The sequence below is a fragment of the Talpa occidentalis genome, unplaced genomic scaffold (genome assembly GCF_014898055.3).
Source record: "Talpa occidentalis isolate TD23 unplaced genomic scaffold, MPIMG_talOcc4v2.1 talOcc4.6, whole genome shotgun sequence".
Classification (NCBI taxonomy): domain Eukaryota; kingdom Metazoa; phylum Chordata; class Mammalia; order Eulipotyphla; family Talpidae; genus Talpa; species Talpa occidentalis.
In genome coordinates this window covers 20,741,912-20,757,140 of record NW_023604972.1, presented here as the reverse complement: position 1 = coordinate 20,757,140, position 15,229 = coordinate 20,741,912, and the positions used below count along the sequence as shown (strand labels likewise).

At 44.8% G+C, this 15,229-nt stretch overlaps 1 protein-coding gene across 3 annotated transcripts in view; it reads right to left on the bottom strand.

Annotated features, from left to right (window-relative positions):
* Positions 1–15,229, bottom strand: part of TBC1D1 (TBC1 domain family member 1) — a 193,676-nt gene that overhangs the window by 118,224 nt on the left and 60,223 nt on the right. Inside the window, exon 1 of one of the 3 annotated variants that reach the window (XM_037529599.2) lies at positions 10,801–10,873. The exons of the other annotated variants lie outside the window; for them this stretch is intronic. Coding sequence (XP_037385496.1) covers positions 10,801–10,830 — 30 coding nt within the window. The 5' untranslated portion in view covers positions 10,831–10,873. Of the gene's footprint in view, positions 1–10,800; positions 10,874–15,229 lie in introns of those variants that run through there. 3 annotated transcript variants of the gene reach the window in all.

The following is a 15,229-nucleotide window of genomic DNA, read 5'->3' as shown; positions in this document are numbered from 1 at the left end:
CATGAAATTCAGGGATTTTAAAATTACTACCTAGCTCTACTTTTTGCATACCTTCAATCCTCAACAACTGTTGTTTGTTTGTTTGTTTTAAGCATCATCTTATGCCTCTCACCTAAGGGAGGAAAATTTCCTGATGGGAGAAGATAATTTTCTAAGTTTTGACCCTTCCCTTGTTTCAGATCCTGGATAAGAGTTGCAATCCCTTTATTACAGAGATAGCATGGGCACTATGATAAAACACAGATTTAGAGCTAGACAACTCAAAGTGTAATCTCAGTGGCTCTGACAAGTTGCCTGACTTCTCTGAACTTCAGTTTCTTCATACCGCTTTCCAAAAAAGAGTGAGAAGAGGGCCTCCCTAGTGGTACAGGGGTTAAAGTCTTAGTGCTATCAAGCTACTGCCATCCACTGCAGCACGAGTTCCATCCCTGGCCAGGGAGCTAACCCACATGATGCAGCAGATCTCTCCTGTCTCGCCTGCTGCACCCCTCAGTAGTGTGTTTCAGTGGATCTGCTTGTTCTGTTCCCCACTCTGTCTCTGGTGAATCTTCTTAACCCCCCCCCTGTTACTGTATGCATAATAAAGAAATAAATATAAATATTTTTAAAAAAGAAAAGAGGAACAGTACCACTACCTTCCACCATGCCCTGGAGTTTGGCTATTCCCAACACAAAACAATCACCCCTTCTTTACTAGGTTTGTGTTTACTCTGATGTAATTTTCCCTCCTTTAAATCCACTTTGCAGGCCTCCCCAGGTGGCACAGCAGTTGAGCACTGAGCTGCAAAGCTGCCTGCAGCCTCTGCAGCGCCAGTTCGATCCCAGGCCATAGGCAAGGGTCCCACATGGCGCACAGACCTCTCCTGCTGCCCACTGCTCTCCTCAGCAGTGTATTTTGTCAGTCTGTTCTGCTCCCTGCTCTGGCTCTGGTGAATCCGCTCACCCTCCACGCTTCTGACTGTACCCAGTGCTTATATAAATAAATAAATCTTAAAAAAAAATCGTTAAATCCACTTTACAGGTAATGTTTTTCTAAACAGACTCAATCTCTCATATTAAAGGAGAGAATACATTATGCACATCTACCCCATCTTCCATGAGGCGACCTGCTGCAAATGTGAGCCCTAAGTGCATCAGCACTCAAGCGCCAGCTTCTTCCTGGGTCTTAAGCTTTTACAACACCTTCACATGTCAGAAGCTCTCCACTAACCCCCAGACTGCTCGCCATCATGCTTCCTTCTTAGCTCACTTCCCTGCAGGCACCTCAACCTACTGTGATACACACATGATACACTAGTGTGATTAAATGTTCTGAAGTATGATATAGCCTTTAAGAGACATTCATGCTTTTAATTTGAATGAAATACTTGGAGACAGAGTGAACAAAACTGTAGGGGGGGACATTAACAAGGGATGCAAACCCCAAGACCTTGTGGGTTTAAATTCTGCCACAAATTAGCTGTGTGATCTTGTCTGAATCAGGTTACTTCATTGCTCTGCTTCTCGGTTTCCTCAGGTTAAAAAGAGCCAAAGGGACTACATTTGAGATTACAGTCTGGTCACACCACAGTGACCACAACTACTGACAGGTATGTGCACACCTAAGGCTCTGCTGGGATGGAAGAAAAGGCTGCTCTTAATCCTGAGTCTCCTGTAGTTTATTCAATGTGACATGTCTTCCCCAAGGTTAAAATCACTGGTCTCCAAAACAAGGCAAACAGTGGGGAAGTAACCCTGAAGAAGTCCAAAACATGCTAGAAAACTACCACTAGTTTTTCTTACCTATTCTTTTTTATAATCTACCATATCAAAGACTTATAACGCAACCAACTTCCTTTGGCAATTTAGCTCAGACCTCATCTTCTATAAAAATGTCACCCCCACCCCCATCCCTGGCCACATGAGTCCCTGTCATTCATCTATGTTACATTAAATCATATTGTCTTCACAGGGGTCCCTCTCACTGCTAGGCTGCAAGCTGCTCAAAGCCCAGCCTGGATCCACAGGACCAGGGCACCCGCACACACAAAAGCCATTGACTTAAACTGCTCATTTAACCATGATGAAATAGTTGACATTTGCACATTCACAATTTCCTAAGAGGATCTTGGCATTATTCGATTTTAAAATAGGATATATATATATATATATATATATATATATATTTTAATGAATACATAATAGATTATTAAGTTAATTTAACAGATGAGAAAATAGGCTCAGCAAAGTTAACCCAGCAAAGCTCCAAGTAAACAAAGCTTGTGATTCTAATCCCAATATTGCACGACATATAATCTACAGGAAAAGTGTTTAAGTGCAAAAAAACTAAGGAAATTCTTCTTCCATTGCATCTTTCTCATAAACCTAACAAACTAGGGCCCCCCTGGTGGCACAAGGGGTTAAGACTCAGCACTATGAAGCTATCTGCAGCCACTGCAACATGAGTTCAATCCCCGGCCAGGGAGCTACCCACATGGTGCAGCAGACCTCTCCTGTCTCACCCACTGCTCCTCTCAGCAGTGTATTTCAGTCAATCCACTTGTTCTGCTCCCCACTCTGTCTCTTGTGAATCCTCTCACTCCCATCCCCCAAACCTCTGGCATACACCCCAGCTCGCGTATGCATAAACAAATAAATCTTTAAAAAAAAAAATCCTAACAAGCTAGTATAGACTGTTGGCTTATTACTCTTCCAACAGCAAAATGAGTAATAAGAGCAATAATGGAAAAGTTAGGGATCCTTAAGTAGGTTGACAAATATACCCATGTAAATTTTGCTCTTCTATAAATTTTACAGATGTTCCTGAACACCTTCATGAATTATGCAATAAAATTCAAAAGGGCTAATTTATTATTTCTACTGAAAAGTTTACCAAAAACAAGGAGGAGTTCCATATCATATGCTATTAAGGAAACGTAAATTAAGGCAACAATAAGACACCACTACACATTAAATACCACAATCTGGATCAGTGACAATACCAAATGCTGGTGAGGATGTGGAACAACATAAATTCATTGCTAGTGAGATTGCAAAATGGAATAGCCACTTTCACTTTCAAAGACAGTTTGCCAGCTATAAAAATAAGCATATTTTTACTATGTGATCCAACAACAGTATTTGCCCAAAAGAAATGAAAACTTATGTACACAAAAACCTACACACAGGTGTTTACAGCAGCTTTGACAACTGGCAAAACTTGGATGCAACTAAAATGTCCTTTCTTCAACAAATGGATAAACTATAGTTCACACAACAGATTACTGTTCAACACTAAAAAGAAGTATGCTATCAAGCCATGAAAAGATGCAAAGAAACTTAAATGTTTATTATTAAGTGAAAGAAGTCAATCTGAAAATCATGTACTCTAAAATTACATCCCCCGATATGACATTCTGGAAAAGAAAAAACTATAAATATCAGCAGTCGCCAGAGAGTGGGAAGAAGAAGAGATGAACAGGTAAAACACAGACAAGTCTCAGGACTATGAAACCACTCTGTATGACAGTACAGATACATGCCATTATCCTACAGATACAAATCCATAGCATGTGCAACAATAAACTATGGACTTAGATTATAATGATGCATCAATATCAGTTCAACAGCTGTTAGAAATGTACCACACTGGTTGGAGATATTCTGAAAATGGGAAGGCGATGCATGTGTGGCAACAGAGAAATATTTGCAACTCCTGCTCAATTTTGCTGTGCCTTAAAATTGCTCTAAAAATGTGTTTGGGAATAGGAAAAGGGGGTCAATTTGACTCTATATTTCAATAATAATCTGATAATTTGTCTATTACAATATTCTAATGGCATTTGGACAAAGCTACATGTACTGCAAAAGAAGAAAGGCCAAAATATTTTTTTAATTCAATAAGATGCACAGTTAAAACATAAAAGTTCAAGTTCTTTTTTTTTTTTTTAATGCATACAAGAGCTGGGATATAGGCCAGAAGAGGCCGGTGGCGGCGGGTGGTGGAGGGGAGGCTGTGGGGTAAATTGAGAAGATTCACCAGAGTCAAAGTGGGGAACAGAACAGGCAGACTGACTGAAACACACTGCTGAGGGGAGCAGCGGGCGAGCCAGGGGAGGTCTGCTGCACCATGTAGGTTAGCTCCATGGCTGGGAATCGAACTTATGTCACAGTGGCTGGTGATAGCTCGATAGCACTGAGACTTTAACCCCTGCACCACCAGGGAGGCCCAAAGTTCAAGTTTTTTAAAAGGTGCAAGAGTATGCAGTGCAAATGTTTCCTTCCCAGACGCTCAATTTCAATGTTATTACTAATTTTTTTAAGTTTTATATCATGGGACACTATTTCCACTATTATCCTCTCAGAAATACAAATAACTAATATGAAATCATGGCATTTGTTCCCCCCAAAATTAACAATTCCTATGACTAGTGGTGGGGTAACAGAAAAAAATGGATACACTGAAAACCTTGCTTCTCAAACGTGGTCCCACACCAGCAGCCGCTGGTGCTTGTAGAAATACAGAATCTTTGGTTCTATGCCAGACCTACTAAAGTGGAACTCCATTCTAGCAAGATGCCCAAGTGACTGCCAGGCACTGCAAATAAGGCAATACCACTCCTGGGTGTGGAATTTATAGGCTAGCAAAGAAGATAAGATTGTCAAATAAATGAAATACAAGGCATCTCAGAATGCAACACAGACAGAGGTGGGGAAAGGGCAGCATTGGTCAAACGGTCCAGGATAAAACGCGGCTCCTCTGAAGGCATCTGCATCCCACCTGGCCTAGCTCTCCTGTCCGGTCCCGTTGTCTATGACATTCAGCTGATTCTCCTGCGGGTCAGGAGCACAACAGCTGTGACAGGTTCCTCTAAGGCCCCTGCACACACTCACCAACTGCCTGGCACAGCCTGCCCTTCCTGGCTAACCCCCTTCAGCCACCTGCAGCTGGGGCAGGAGTGACTCGACACAGCCCAGTCCATGGAGCTCCCCAGCCCAAGCAGGGGAAATGTCTTAGAGGTAAGAAGGGTTTAGATAGTCAGAAATGGAAGCCAAGTGCTTTTTTCTCATTACGAGATCTGCTCTGGACTCAGCGGGCTGTTGCAGAGAAGGTGGCGTTTCTATTCCTGCTTTTCCCTGTTCCCTCTTAGTAAAAACCAACCTGTGCCCAAGTTACTGTCACTTGAAGCAACTGGAACTTCCAAAACCCAAAGAAAGTACCAGAACCAAAAAACACGCCAACGATGAGCTATTGAAATCTTGGTCAAGGCTATGCCAGCTCTACTTAGCCAAGGCAGCAAATTTTTCAAATTCAAGGAATGGTTTGATTCTGACAAGGAGTTCTCCCCTCTTTAATAAATTCAAACATCCACTAATTAAAAGTGACAGACGTCTACAAAAGAAAAAAAAAAAATAACTCATCAGGTCAACCCAGGGCACACCTCAGGAACAAACCAACTAAGCAAGACAGCAGCAGATGACTAGCTGCAGTGTATGTAACAGCTACACTAATAGCTGGATAACAGCGACAGTGGATTCACATTTACAGGAAAGCGGCTGCGAGCAAATAAACAGAAGGGCAAGCCCAACTGGTCAGAGGCACCCAAGGTGGGCTGATCCTGTCTGCAGGAAACCACAGAGCTAAGTAAATCAACTCAGCCTTAGGAAAACTGAGCAGAAAGCTGTGGTTAAAAGTAAACAGCACAGGGCCTCCCCAGTGGCGCAGCAGTTGAGCACTGGGTTTTATCCCCGGCCGCTCCCCAGCCACCGGAGGAGGGTCCCGCATGGCGCGCAGACCCCTCCTGCCGCCCGCTGCTCCCCTCAGCAGTGTACTTCGTCACTCTGTCTGCTCTGCTCTCCCCTCTGGCTCTGGTGAATTCTCTCACCCTCCCGCGCTTCTGACTGTACCCAGTGCTTGCAAAAATAAATAAATAAATAAATAAATAAATAAATAAATAAATCTTTAAAAAAAAAAAAAGTAAACAGCACAGAAGCAGCAATTAGTTACTCAATCGCACCAATCTCAGACAAACAAGATAGCCAAGCCACTAGAGATCCCATCATTTCAGAAGATGAAGAATAAGTATCCACTCTTTCTCCTTCCTATCACTGAGGTCCAGCCCACCATTACCATCTCCTGTCTGAAACCACAACAGCCTAAGGGATCGCTCTGCTCCCACTGAGCATCAGCTTATGCTACTGCCAGTTCTCCCTTCACACCCTCTAATGGCTTCCCACAGAACTTAAAAGCCCCTCCAAAGCATGTCCTGTGCCTGCAGAGCCCCAAACCACACTCCAGGACACAAGTCCACCCCCTACACTGCAGTCACGTCTGCCTTCTGCTGCTTTAACATGCGCAGGGACACCTCCAGGTCTTAGTCCCTGCTATTCCCTCTGCCTGGAACACATTCAAGGCAGCACTAGTACTAGTACTCAGATGAAACACCACCCAAGGCCAATCACTCTATCCAACAGCCTTGTCCACTTCTTCCTTTCACTTACTACCATCTGAAATTACCTTGTTTATGTATTTGCACTTTCTTTGCCTCTCTTGCCTAGAATGAGAGCTCTGTGAAAGCAGGCACCAGGCGACTACCTTGTTCACTGATAAATCTGCAGCTACTTCAATTGTATGGGCACCCAATAGGTACTCAGTAATTGGCTGTGTTGATCACATTTGTTACATGACTTGTTGAATGGTGACTATGTTTTAAACAACGCTAAATATAAATATAAATCCCGGTTTTACATTAAAAATATAAGTGATGGGGCCTCCCCAGTGGCGCAGCGGTTGAGCGCTGGGTTGCGAAGCTGCCCGCAGCCTCTGCAGCGCAGGTTCGATCCCTGGCTGCTCCCCAGCACCGGAGGAGGGTCCCACACGGTGCGCAGACCTCTCCTGCCACCCGCTGCTCCCCTCAGCAGTGTAACTCGGTCCTTCTGCCTGCTCTGCTCCCCGCTCTGGCTCTGGTGAATTCTCTCACCCTCCTGCCTTCTGGCTGTACCCAGTGCTTGCATAAATAAATAAATAAATAAATAAATCTTTAAAAAATAAATAAATGATGAGTTACTTATTTTACAGAAGGATCTCTTCCCTAATGCAATTTTAAATATTTGTTTACAAAGCTTCTGGTCCTCCCTGGTGGCGCAAGGGGTTAAGTCTCAGTACCATTAAGTTAGTGGCACAGCCACTGCAGCATGACTTTGATCCCTGACCATGGAGCTGAACCACATGGCGCAGCAGACCTCTCCTGACCCACTCACTGTTCCCCTCAGCAGTGTGTTTCAGTCAATCTGCCTGTTCTGCTCCCCACTCTGTCTCTGGTGAATCCTCTCACCCAGCCCTGCACCTCTGGCCTACACCCCAGTTTTTGTATGCATAAAGTAAATAAAAATAAATCTTTAAAAAAACACAAAGCTTCTGTGTATACACTTTTTGAAAAATAAACCTATTGTGCAAAATGAACTAACTCCTCCAGGGCATGAACAGTGCATGGTATACAGAAGGTACCCAGCAGACATCTGCTGAGTAAGAGTACATGAGCACTGGAAAATAACTTAATACAGGGAATAAACTATATAAAACATATTTGCATTTGAGAGAATGCAACAAACTTGGCCATATTGAGGTCCCATTTTCCATTTTATTTGATAAACTGACATATTTTAAATCTACTAATTTGAGATACTAGCAATAATCTTAACCACTACCTTTACAAACAGGTGGCAAATGCATGTCTTCAGAAAGTACTCACAGTTTCCCTGCAGTTAGTCCCCAATAACATACACAGATATAGAAACAATCATCAGAAATACTCAAAACTGCCAGATTGTTGGGGTTGGCTGTGGGATTAGTATGAAATTCACAGAGCTTGAGACACTGATTTTTATTTATAATCTGTGTAAAAATCCAAGTGTCCCTAATAAAATACTAATCAAGAAATTATACCTCTATAAAACCTGGCTTCATTTGTGATCAGGACAACAAACACCTGCCTTATGTTCCAGGTTATGTCCAGTTTTTTAAACAGCACATTTTTTTAAGCAGTCTCTTTGAAATAAAATTCTTCCTTCTTTTGGCTTTATTCCTGGACCATGAAATCACTCTCTTGAACATCTTCAATGTTCACACACAGTATTAATGCGCTACCCACGAAAAATAAATTCACACCCAGGCATCCATCTGCATCAAGAGACCCCCACTTCCCTGCTCTTTCCCCACCAGATGTGGAGCTGCAGTCTGCAAAGGTCAAAATAGAAAAGCCATTGTATGTGCAAGTATTTGTGAGGTGTGTGTCCACATATATTATGTGCTCTAGAAGGGTCATTCTAAAGTCAAATGTAAACAAACACACTTAGGGATTATGCACATTCTGTATATTATCTGAGCCTCTTGTCCCTGCCTTTAAAACATTCCCTGGTTTATTTCACAAAGTATGTAATGATGGCTCTTTAACCAGAAGCCAAATAGGTCTCACAGAGCACCACTCTTATAATCTATAACACCAAGAAATAAACTTTCAAAGAATAACTTCACATTCTAAAAGATGTCACAGAATAACATTGTCTATAAAAAAAAAATCATTCAACTTCAGGATACAATTTATAATAACCTACCAGCTAGAGGAGGTGAAATATAAATTTTTTTTCAATTATGTCGCCAAGTTACAATTTGTTCCAAAGTCCTTTCATAGTTATTTTTTATATTGTTGTTCTGTAGTTTAAATAATTCTGTGATAATTCAGACTCTAGATCAAATGATCAACATACATAGTTCATTCACATGAGTTTTTCAAAAATATTGCCACTTGAAGATGGAGGATCCTTGTAAAGGCCTTGATATATTTTTTTTTTTTTGGTGGGGTTATTTACTTAAGGCAGTTACTTGGTGTTTTCCCTATCACCTCTGGAGTCCAAAGTAAACGAAAGTCCATCTCTCTCCTATAGTGAAAAGCACCTTGTTAGTTTATTTTTGTTAAGGTAAATAAAACGGTAAAACAATACTATCAGTAAGTTCTTTTCTAACATTACTTCTTCTGACTTTGGAATAAAACATGAATCTTTTTTTCCTCCTCTGACCTTAAAGTATAAAAATATAACAATACAAAAGTAGACTCAAATTCTCTATCTACAGTAACTAAAATATAGACAAGACACCCTGAATTACCACATAACGCCACTATTTAAATTTAGCATTGTTCAAACCAGAAAATCTGGACACTGTCAGTTTTCTGCAGTACTTAACTGTAAGATAAGACTCAAAAGCTTACAACAGCCGTGTTTCAGGAAGTGAAGATTCTGGTGAGGATTCAATGCCTATCTAACAACTCAGGTTATCCGGTTTGTGTCTCCATTTTATTGTTCCTAAACGATTGGTAAAGCCTCACCTGTCTCACAAACAGGTTTTTTTTTTTTTTTTTCAAAAAAAAAAATTAGCTAAGAGGGTTGCATCATAACTAGAGCGATAACCGCCGCCTAAATATTGTTCCTAAAGGGGTGCAGAATAGCTAACGGGTTCTCGATATGAGCTTGTTCCTCAAAACTGCCACCCACCAGGTGGCACAGCCTAAGTGGCTGGCACAGGGAGGAGTCAGCCCAGTGCCAGACAGAAAGATGCCCTGTCGAGCAGCGGGCCTTCAAAGCCTGCAGGGAAGGCACCATTCAAAACACACAACACCTGGCATGCCTGGGGAAGCTGAAAAAATTATTGCTGTGTTCTCCAGCTGCCGGGAACTCTAGAAATACACTCCAACCCCATCATTTTAGCAACAGTGGAATCGGCCTGCATCGGCAACGCTCATAAGATCTGAAGGCATCGATGTCCTGAAAAGAAAACTGTCGGGAAATAGTAAAAAAAAAAAACAAAAAACTTGCATTTAAAATGCAGACTTCGGACCTTTTTTAATTTTTTTTTTTTACCTTGGTAAAATCTTTTTTATTAGACCTAGTGATTATTTCACACTTACTGGTGAAGGGTAGGGAGTTTCTGTGATAACATTATTATTAACTGACGGTAGGAAAAGAAAATAAATATTTTCAATGAGAAGATTATAAGATAAGGCTAGGCCCAGAAATATTAAGACAGTTAATAAGTTAATGGTAACTGTAAAGTATATAACCAAACAATGAGTGTTGTAAATGTTCTTGATAGACCTAAGGCATACCCAAGTAGGTACAGTGCCAAAATATAACCCCAAGTTTTGCAGGTAATCAACACTCAAAAAACTATTTGCTGGATTGAGGTTGAGATTTCCATTAACAGGTAAATAAATCATCTCTGGGTCGGACCTTTCCTTTAAAACCAGAGTTAAAAACAAAGACCCCGTGTGGGCGCCCGGCTCAGCCTCTGCACACTCAGCCCACCCCCAGACCCCCAGACCCCCAGCGCAAACTTGCACCCCGGAGGATGACACCCGCGGCGCGGGCGCCGGAAACAGCCGGCCGGGAATCCGGGGCGCGCGGGGGACCGCGCGGGGCAGGGGCGCGCGGCCCCGCGCGCAGCCCCCCGCGCCCCACCTGTGAAACGGGCCTGACACACTTGCTGCTCGCCCCGGGGCGCAGGACTAATGAATGAGCCAACCGGTGCGCCACGCGGGCCGCGCCGACCGTCCGGGCGCCGGGTGTCCGGCTGCGCGCGCCCCCAAGTCCGCTCGGACCCTCGCTCCGCGCGCGCCCCGCGCCGCATCGGACCCCAGCCCGCCGCGCCCCCCGCCTCCGGGCCCCCACCGCCAGGCGGTTACGAGCGGTGGTCGGAGAGCCGGGCTCGGCGGCCCCCGCGGCGCAGGACGCCCGCTCCGGGACCGGCTCCCGCCCGGCGCCGCCTACCTTGGCCACCCAGCTGAACAATGGTGACATCGCGGGCCGGCCGGCCGCTCCGCACCCCGCGCTGCGCTCACTCCCGCCGCCGGCCCGGGAGGCGGCGGGCGGCCGGGGGCGGGCTCGGGGTGCGGCGGGGCCCGCGCATCGCTCCCCCTTTGGCGCCGGGCTCCTCCCTGCGCGTCACTGCCCGGAGAGGTCGCGCCCGCCGGGCTGCCCGGCGGAGAAAGGGAAGTGGGTGGGGAGAGCGCGGGGCGGGCAGGGGGAGGGGAGGGCAGGGCAGGGCAGGGGAGGGGGAGGGGGAGAGGAGGGAGGGCGCCCCGCCCCCTGCGCGCCCGGCCCGCCGGGGGAAGTTGGGACCTGCCAGGGTCGCCCTCCTGCGGGGTGCCCCCCGGCGGCGCAGCCCGGGCTGGAGGCGCAGCGGCCCTCGTGACTAGGGACGTGGCTTTCTAGGCCTCAGGGGTTCGTTTTGCACAACTTTCCGAAAACTGGGAATTCCTCTCTCTGAGGTTTGAGAAACTCCCCAGAGCTGGAGCGAACACAGAGCCCGCCCAACTTTCCAGGGGCTCCCCGCACCTCCCAGCTCCGCAGCGTTTCTTCCTAAACGCTGGAGATCGCCGGGAACAAAAGGACTAGTGTTTCCCCTGCCCCTAACACCTTTACCGAACCGAAGGTGGTTTTCTTGGAGTCAGAAAAGTCTGCAGTTGAGACGTGAAAAGGGTTGAGGGAAAAGAACTTCCTTCGGATCCTGCCAGCCTGGAGGTGTAACCTTAGTGAGAAATGTTGATATCACCCATCTTTCTCCCCTCCCCAAGGCTCGATGATAAGACGGTGTCGTCAGTTTATAGCTACAAAGGTTAAGCTGAGTTTTAAAGTAAGACACTGTAGAGTTTCACGTTGAAAAATAAAAATGTTCAAAGGTCTCATCGCCCATGTGTAGAATTAGGTAGGAGCCCCACGCTAGTTCATGCTGCCAAATTGCCAAGCCAGCCCAAGAATCCTGCTTCTCCTTATGTCGTATTAATACTAGGTCAGGAGGGTATTTTAGTGACAGTCCCCTAAACACCTGACATCTGAGTTAGGTGAGTACATTAGTTATCTATTGCTGAGCAACAAGTTACTCCAACTGAGAAGCTTGAAACAATGGTTTCTGGGGAGCATCTTGGCTGGAGGCTTGCAGGTCTTTCTTGAGGATGCAGTCAGTTTGCTGAGGCTGCAAATTCACTTACAAGGCAGTTCGCATAGTTGTTCCCAGGATTTAGTTCCTTGCAGGCTGTTGCAGTCAGCAACAGCCTTGCTGCACTGTGTGGTCTTCCCCACAGGGATGCTGACAAAATGGCAGCCTGCATCCCCCAGCACAAGCGATGCCAGGAGAATATATCCAAGAAGGAAGTCAGTCCTTTTATAAGCCAACCTAAGGAGTGACATCCAAGACTTCCACTGTGTCCCACTCCTTAAAATTGAGTAAGTCTTGTTCACATTCAAAACTAGGGGATCATACCTGGCATGTATACAAAGGAGAGAGGGTCACTGGGATGGGAGGAGGTGTCCTTTTTTCTCCTTCCAGGTAGGCTGCGTGGAAATAAGATCGAGAATAAAGCCTCCCTGTGTAACTGAAAAGAGCCTTAGGAGCATCTTAGGGAAGTGTGTTCTTTTATTCTCTTAAGTAGTGATGTTCCCTAAAGAGAAAAGGATTTGGAGTACCGAGTGCATTTGCAGTCATTCAACCAAATCATTGCTGTTACATCACTTCCCCAAACAAGTAGAGAAGATGAAGGCTGAGAGTTCCATTAAAGTGAGAGTCTGTCTGGCGTCTACAACCTTTGTTACTCCGTGTGGTCCATGAAACAACAGCTTTGGCATCACCTGACATTGTGTTAGATATGCAAGCCGGCCCGAATCCAGACTGAGTCCAGACTGGATCCAGACTGAGTCAGAATCTTCATTCCATCATGATTCCAGGTGCTAGTATATGAATTAACGTTTGAGGTGTACTAGCACACGAGATTCGTTCATACCAGTCTGCAAATAAGTTACTGACCGACAGCCCCTTTGAAAGCAGCTATAATTAATTGTCCTATGTTCTTGCCATGATGTGAACTAGCTCAGCTAGGAGAGCTCCTGAAGAGTGACATGTCCTGATGGGAGTGGATGGGCAGCTGAGCACCAGGCGGGACAAGCTGGACCCATGCCAATCATCATCAGACGCATCACTCCAATGCCCAGACAGGACTCTATGATGACACTGGTTAAAGGATGAGAGGAATCTGAACTTAAAATAAATCTGACCTACCTCTGAGGTGAATTTTCTGCTACTTGGGCAGAAGATGGAGAGGTGAGAAATTACATTAAACCCGGAGAATAAAAATTGGCACTTCTTGCAAAATAATAGTCAGGCCAGACTCTGATAGTAACATTTACAAAGAAAACGTGTAAGCCGTGAATTTGCAGCATCAAGGCTTATTGTTTAAACTCGAAACCTGTTCTCCATATTTACAATCAGGGTGGAAGTTTGTGCAGATCTTGGTTTGAACTTGCCTAAAGTTCCAGGTGTCCCTGGCTGATCCACAACTGAACACAATCACTCATTTCATGGAAATGCAGGGGTCCTTCCATTGGATAGACTTGATAGTGATGTGTAGAGTATTAACACCAAATATTTTAAGAAATATTCATGAAAGGTATTTTAATTCACTGCCAACATGTAGCTTGCCAGTCACACCGCACAAAGAAATTCTCTGTTATAATCTGGAATTTCATTAAAAGGTAACTTAATATCAGACCAACTAACTGATCCTGCACTCAAATAAAGCAATTTTCCTTAAAAATACCATATATCTTCCCCTCTGAAAAATGCATCCTTTTCCAAGAAACTGTATATTCCCCCAGGGGAGGCCTGTTTGCAGACCAGGCATCAGCAATTTTTAATAGCTCCCCAGTGATCTCCCTTTGGTCTGGAATTGAGAGTCTACACACAGGATAGTGGCTGTTCAAAGACACTGATCGTTCCCAGCCCCGATTGTCCATCGGAGTTACCTCTGCTGCCCAACCTGGTGAGTGGGAAGTGAGGCAGATGATTTGGCTGCACTGGGGCGGGGATGACTTCTTAGAGGGCAGGCAGGATATGTAAGTGTGAAGAGGGTCAGGTGTGAGGCAACAAGGAATGAATGAACAGTGGCATCTTAGAAGAATGCATGCTCAGTGATTAAAACATTCTACCCACCCAAGCAAACTGCATCAGCTGAGTGAGTTCAACCGGAGGGGTTATCACTGGTGTTGATCTGTGGGTTAGAGATTGGAGAGGAGAGAGAGAATGAATCTCCATTAGAAAAGGTGAGAGGGTGTGGGTGATTCTGATTGAGAACCACTTCCAGTCCTGTCCCTCCAGATTCTTCATTAAAAACAAACAAAAGATATGGTTACTCCATGGGGGGGGGGGGCACAGGCTATCCAAGTAGGACAGCAGAGATCTGAACTTCTGAGATTGGATTTTCTGATCTACAGAAAATCCAAGCCTGTGATCTAAGTAACTTATAAAAAGATGCTTTAGTATCAACATCTCCGTTTTCCTAAGACATTAAGGGAAGGCTTGAACAGACAGGGGTGAAGCCCAGAAATTGGAAGAGCTGCTCCCCTACTGTGCCTGACGATAACCCCCAGATGAACCCTGCCCTGACACTCCTGCCCCATCCTTTACCATGTTCCCCTTTTTAAAGAAGAAGAAAGGGCCACAAAGCCTCATGACTTCAGGAGATGCCAGACAAGCCATTCTCTACCCACTTAACGGTGGAAGGCAGGCGTCAGGAAGCACACAAAAGGATGACCTCACTCAGCCTAACTGTTCCTCCCTACCACAAGACCTGGTTAAATATAGAGCCATTGTAATACCAACTCAACAAGGAAGCTCAACTTGGTTTCCAGTGAATCAGAACCACTTGGCACCTATCCATTCTGATTCTGACACCAATTACAATGTGCGGGGTTTTTCCACACCACCAAGCAGTGTGTTCTAAATTTTAGCTCCATCCTGACATTATTTACCTGGAGATAATATCAGATCCTATAGGTTAGGGCTCAGTACTATATGACTGCCTCTACTGCCCCTATGCCAATCACAAGACCAGGTTGTGCTTCTGACCAACATTTTTTGATTGAATATTCCAAAGAGCCCTTTCTTGGTTTCAACTAATATGCTACAGCATTTCACAGAACTTGGAAACATTTTATTTACGACATTATTGGTTTGCCATAAAAGGCTCTACCTCAGGAAAAGCCCAATGGAAGAGATGTAAAGGGTAAGGCTGGAGATGGTAAGGTGAATGGATGGAGAGAGGAAGCAGAATGTACAAGCTCTCTCTGGGTACAACACTCTCCACCAATCACCAAACCAAATGCTCTCTGAACCCATCCATTTAGGGTTTCATGGAAGCTTCATTGC